Here is a 6,146-nt window from a genome sequence, read left to right as displayed (position 1 = left end):
TGTGCTTTGGAGTTTCTGTGCTGATTAATTTTGCGAAGCGATAAAAGCTCGTAGCTCTTACATTGTTACAAAATGGAGTCATGTTTCCTTCAGCCCACTGGCTGCCATGTTGAACCTTGAGATGCCAGGAGACCTAAATCCTGAACTTCATGGCGTGGAGTCATCCCAGTTTTCCATGTCTGGCATATGACCATTCATTTTATCTTTTAAACTGGTTCTATTGATCCTGTGTCCAGACAGAGGGATAATCAGTAGCCCAGCATCATGACCTGTTTGTTCTGCAGATCCTGCAGCTTCACCTTCCCAACATGGCTCCTCCTCACCCTGACAGGAGGAACCACAGAGCTCTGTGAGGTTAAAGCTCATCTTCTGAAGTTGGGATGTTTTTCCTCCAACAGGTTCCAGAGGAATCACCTCAAACCAGATGTTGGACTGGATTTTATTTCACTGTCATTTGTGGATGTTAGAGCCTCATTTTCAACAGTGGAGCTATAAAGGTGGAAAAAGGTTTTAATTTTGGAGAAAATCTCATCAACATCAATATTTCCACTAAATAAGAGGCAAAAAAATTGTTGATAGAGGAAATTCCTCTCAGACTCTGAGCTCAAAGCGAGATGCCAGAGAGCAATAAAACTATTATATTTAAATAGGCAATTTAATTTCACATAACTATCGCAGTAGAAGCCATTTGTTTGTTAAATACTTAATGAAACATATTTACCGTGTTTGATGTTTGTTGTAAATGACGTGATACTCACAAAGGTAATCAGTCCAAGTTTGTGGTTTATTGAACGTTCAGAAACTACGGCGGCTGTAAAGAGCCACAGAAAAGGTAAACGAAGGTAAAACAACCCGAACAGGTGATCAACTCTAAACCAGTAGCACCTTTTTACTCTCTCTGTCATTTAAGCCCACCCGTTGCCGTGGCAACCGCCTGCACTCCACAAGCCGACTGGAGATTGTTAAAAACATTCAGTCCGTTATGATATCAGGTTTTCAGGCTTGATATTTATTTTGTGATCATTAATAATCCTCCCTGAACACAGCGGTGGTTGATGAGTTCATTTAAACTCCTGCTCTGCTCCTTATTTTAATAATGGAACCGAAACGCACGAAATTGCGCAACACCTTGTTGAAACAATAATCACTGAGGTTATTATTGTTGTCGGGTCATTAATTTGAACACGTTTTGTTGATGTTGTTCTTTAATAAAGTTACGAACGTTTTGATAAGCCAATCAGAGGAGGACCTGCTGGTCTCAGCGTCAGTTTGTCACCTAATGCTGAGATCAACTCAAAAACTTCTGCAGTCGACGTGTTGCTGCCCTGATCTAATAAAGCATGAAGAGTTCAGAAACAATATGAAATGAGAAAAAAGTTATTTATTAACGGATTAAGTTGTGTTTTAGATTGTTCTTGAAAAACTAACCAGTCGCGGCTGATTAGTGGGTGAACTCACAGCTGCTCAGTGAACCCAATGATTCTTTACAGCCGCTCTTCTCTTGCAGGTACTGCGAACTCCGCTAAATCTTTTAGGGGTAGCAGTACCCTGCCTTACCCCCTTACTTTCACCCCTGAGTCACATTAAACACGTATGAACACAATCCTGTCATAGGCACATATATTTAGTAACAAAGTGGTTGTTTTTATAAATTGATTAGTAATTTTTGCCAGTATTAACATCCTGAGGNGTGGTTGTTTTTATAAATTGATTAGTAATTTTTGCCAGTATTAACATCCTGAGGTCTGAGGATGGCTGCGTGTCAAAAGAGAAGAGGATATGTTTTACTGTTGCATTTGACTTGCTTGGCATTTGAATAGAAATCAAACTTAAACTGTATTAATTTAAATTTCTATCTTTTCAAAAGGCTGCTGCTTTATTTTTATAACTGCAGGTTGTGTTTTATTGCTCTCTGTTGCCCAGATAAGGGGCAGGTTAAGCACATTCTGGTTTGTTGTTTTTTCGATTACTTAGCATGAATATTTACAAAGACCGGTCGTTATGCAAACTGCATTTGGGAGCAGGAAAAAAATGACCCTTTTCCCGTCGATCTTCATAATAAAAATTACATCAAAAATCTGAATTCTTCATTACATTTTTTAAATTTTATCAATGCAACGAAACGTAAAACATTAATATTGTAACGGAAGGTAAACTTAAAGCACCATCGTGCAACAGAGGGTGCGTTCACACTGCCAGTAAATGCGACCTGTATGTGTTCTGCAGTCTGAACGGGCAAACGACCTGAAAGTGTCCCGCATGCGCAGTAGAGGGCGCCATAGCGTCAGCGTTGTCAGTGTTCTGCCAACCGCCATGAAAAGAAGAAGTGCTCAGTGTTTGCGGAAGTAAACATGGAGGCTAACGGTGGAGCTTAGCTTACATATTTCAAGTTGTTGTCCGGCCGGAGCAGCATATTAACAACTTAATCCTCATATAATCCGTCATGGTTGTTGTTTTTCTTCCCACTTGCGCTTATCAGGACGCAGAATAGTGAGATTTATTGAGAATCAGTGACGTTCAGTTCGGATGAATGCGGCCTGAACGTTAGGTCGTATTTGGATATGTATCGGATATGGGTCACATTCGAAAAAGAATCCGACCTGTGCTGTTCACACTGCCATGGAAAGATCGGATACAGGTCGTATTACGTCAAAAAAATCAGAATTGAGTCACTTCAGGCTGCAGTGTGAATGCACCCAGAGTCACGTGGCTCGTCATGATTAAAGAAACATTTAATCATGAATGATAATTATACACTTAGTCGTTTTGACAATAAGCTAATATAAACACTTAAAGCCTGTGTTGTCTTCATTATAAGCCTTATATTAGGCTTTTAATGTTTTGTGGCTCCAGACAGATGTTTTTGGTCCAATATGGTCATTCAACATTTTGGGTTGCCAAGCCCTGGACTAGGCCATTGGAACACCTTGATTCTTTCGTTCCCCAGTCTGGCCACAGCATCATCCCTGCACCGCCGTGCTCTGAGGCGTCTGAGCAGCTTGGGTCTGGTTCTGGTCATCCGGGACAAACGTCTCTACCCGCGTTACTGAAGAACCCGTCTCAGGTTCTGGTGTTGGCTCAGTTTGAGTTGAAATGAACCCAGTTTGTTAAATGGGAGCCTCAGAGGCCTGGTACTGGTCAGACGTTCTGGACTCGTCTCTCTGTGGGTCCTGGAAACTTCTCCTGCAGGTCCACTGGGCTGGACTGGTTCTCCTCGTGGTCCGATGGGAACAGGGTCCACTAGCTGGACCTGACACCAGAACCAGCCAGTTCTCCTGCAAAAAAGGTTCTGGTGGCCCACTGCTGAACCCGATCACCTCCTCTGGTTGATCGGGTTTGGCCCAGTTCAGAACGGTCTGAGGGGTCAGAGGTCAACCTAACTCACATTCTGACTGCATGCCTGCACCCGGTCCATAACCAGGAAGTCCTGACTGAGCATGCTCAGTATGTTCCGACGCACTGAGCATGCTCAGTTCCCAGTTGAGGTTCTGGTTTAACTGGTTTAGACTGGGAGACCATAAAACCAGGTCCAGTTTAATCAGAGCGCTTTCGTTTCAGGCAGTGTTCTCTAACGTGTGTCTGGGTGTCGGCTGGAACCAGAACCTTCTCTGGTTCTGATCACAGGACGGTTCTGGATTCAGTCCATTCAGTTCCTGTTCACCTGTTCAGGTCGAGATATCTACAGGAAGGTCCAGGGCCGAGACCGTCCCGCCCCGTCCAACATCATCAGCATCACAGGTTGGCATCCATCACATCACATCACATCTTACAGTTGGTATGCAGAGCAGATTCTTGGTGTTGAGTTTGAAGACAAACTGAGATCAGAGTCTGGAGAACTCAAAGAAGCTCTGAGTGTCCAGAGCTGGAGAAGACATTCATTTCAAAAACTCACTACCTTTGTTGGCCTGCAGCTAAACAAACATGTGACCTTTGTCAGATGGGGTGTGTGAGGAGGTTTTGACAAAGAAGGAGGAGGAGGAGCGGCGGATTGCAGAGATGGGCAGACCAATGTTGGGCGAACACGTCCGACTGGAGGTCGTCATCGAGGAATCCTACGAGTTCAAGGTGAGAGTAAATCCCTAAAATCACGCTTCTGCCTCTCAGGTTCCTCCCAAATGTCAGGAGGTCTTGTTTGCACTGGATCCAGGCTGCAGCTTTAGATGTACAGAGACGGAGCTCTGGTGAGACCACTGGTTGTCCACCAGCGGTTTGGTCCAACATATCCCAGTTCTTACCTCAGGCCACTTTCACAGCATTCAGTCTGCCTTCAGAGTAACCAGAGTAACTGGTCTACAGAAAGGCAGACTTTCAACTCAAGGTTGGTCTGGTTTCAGAACACAGTGGATAAACTGATTAAGAAGACCAACCTGGCTCTGGTGATCGGGACGAACAGCTGGAGGGAGCAGTTTGTAGAGGCCATCACTGTCAGCTCAGGTACAAGCTGCAGAAAGAAAACCTGCTTCTCTGCGTTTTTCACACAAAGCAACAGGGAATGTTGTCTCCTTCCTCAGGTGGTGATGATGATGATGACTGCGGTGAAGAAAAAATGCCTTCCTGTTTTGACTATGTCATGCACTTCCTGACTGTCTTCTGGAAGCTTCTGTTTGCCTTCGTTCCTCCAACAGACTACTGGAACGGCTGGGCCTGCTTCGTCGTCTCCATCTTTGTCATCGGCATGCTGACCGCCATCATCGGAGACCTGGCGTCACATTTTGGCTGCACGGTTGGCCTCAAAGACTCCGTCACCGCCGTGGTGTTCGTCGCGTTGGGTACTTCAGTACCAGGTGTGACACAAGCTAAGGTTGATACCGCAGACAAGAAAAACAGATTTAGGGTGCATTCACGCCAGCCTTGTTTACTCGGCTTTAATTAAACTCCAGTTCGTTTGACTAGAAAGTCCGGCTCGGTTGGAGTGGAGTCGTCACAGGCTGGGGAAAAACACCCTTAGTCTATGTTGAGGTCTGAGAGCCGTATCAGTTTGACATCTACCCTCAGCAACACAAACACCTGCTGGGCTAATAGTCTTAGTAGGAAACCAGAGAGAACGCAAACAGGCAGATGGAGAACATGAGAGGTCTCTTCAGAAAGGACCTGGCCAGGCACCAAACAGAGACTGGTGATCTGACTGGTGAGCAGCAGCTCAGAGGCATGAGATCAGGAGGGACTTTACAGGAAACTGTGATCCCGACTCATGTTCAGGCTAACTCTGCAGCTTGGACCTAGAAATAAATCTGAGGGAAAGCAGAACACAGGAAGTTTCTTCTGTTAGTCATCAAACACCAGACTTTACTGCTAAGCTATGCAGCTACTGAAGAACGGGAAGGCAAACATGGAGACTTCACCCTGACGGTTAGCTTCTTGTTCAGTTATGAATTTTAAACGCGAGATATTTTCACCAGCAGTGGGAACCATTCAGAAAAGAGCTAGCTAAAGCATGACCACTATGCCAACACGGGTTTTAGCTGAAGCTAATGCTAACACTCTACATTCTTGTCTACATACCTGTATATCACATTTCAGCAACAAGGCATTTCAAAGAGCTTTAATCATAAAAACACAAAGTCATAGAAACGGTGAACAACGTTACATTCAATGTTTCATTGATTATGTTTCAACGCTGACCAGGTTTTTAGTCTAGGTTTAAAAGCACTCAGGGTTTCGGCTGTTTTCCAGTTTTCTGGAAGTTTGTTCCAGATCTGTGGTGCATAGAAGCTGAATGCCACTTCTACATGTTTGGTTCTGATGCAGAGCAGAACCAGAACCAGCAGGTTGATTTATAAACGACCAGTGAAGGAATGTAGAACCAGGTGGTGTAGAACCGGGTGTGACCTCTGACCTCTTTGATAGGATGTTTCCTACTGTAACAGAGAAATCCCAGTTCTTTAAGTCAGATTGTACTGGTTCCCACCAGGCGCTACATCTCACCAGAACCAGCCGGACCGGAAGTGATACTTTGGAACGTTTTGGTTTTCAGAGGCGGAGCTATGGGGGGGGGGTGATAGAGATTTTTGGTATTATCATTTTGTTATTACTTTCAGTCTAATGTTATTGTGATTTTTAGTTTAAAGTGTTTCTTCCTTATGTGTGTATAAACTGACCTGGAGGTTACGACTGACTGTTTCATCTTCATGTGAGACAGTTAACTC

General features: G+C 44.4%; 1 protein-coding gene across 6 annotated transcripts in view; it reads left to right on the top strand.

Annotated features, from left to right (window-relative positions):
• The window catches only part of LOC103132625 (sodium/calcium exchanger 1-like), a 16,883-nt gene extending 11,995 nt beyond the window's left edge, over positions 1–4,888 (top strand). For all 6 annotated transcript variants that reach the window (XM_016667482.1, XM_016667481.1, XM_016667479.1 and 3 more), the window contains 4 exons: positions 3,670–3,738; positions 3,938–4,065; positions 4,335–4,434; positions 4,512–4,888. In XM_016667482.1, the coding sequence (XP_016522968.1) occupies positions 3,670–3,738; positions 3,938–4,065; positions 4,335–4,434; positions 4,512–4,873 (659 nt within the window). In that variant the 3' untranslated portion in view covers positions 4,874–4,888. The remainder of the gene's footprint in view (positions 1–3,669; positions 3,739–3,937; positions 4,066–4,334; positions 4,435–4,511) is intronic.
• Positions 4,889–6,146: the final 1,258 nt, after the last annotated feature.

This window comes from Poecilia formosa, unplaced genomic scaffold, assembly GCF_000485575.1.
Source record: "Poecilia formosa unplaced genomic scaffold, Poecilia_formosa-5.1.2 Scaffold1165, whole genome shotgun sequence".
Lineage (NCBI taxonomy): Eukaryota > Metazoa > Chordata > Actinopteri > Cyprinodontiformes > Poeciliidae > Poecilia > Poecilia formosa.
This window is presented reverse-complemented; position numbering and strand designations above follow the sequence as displayed.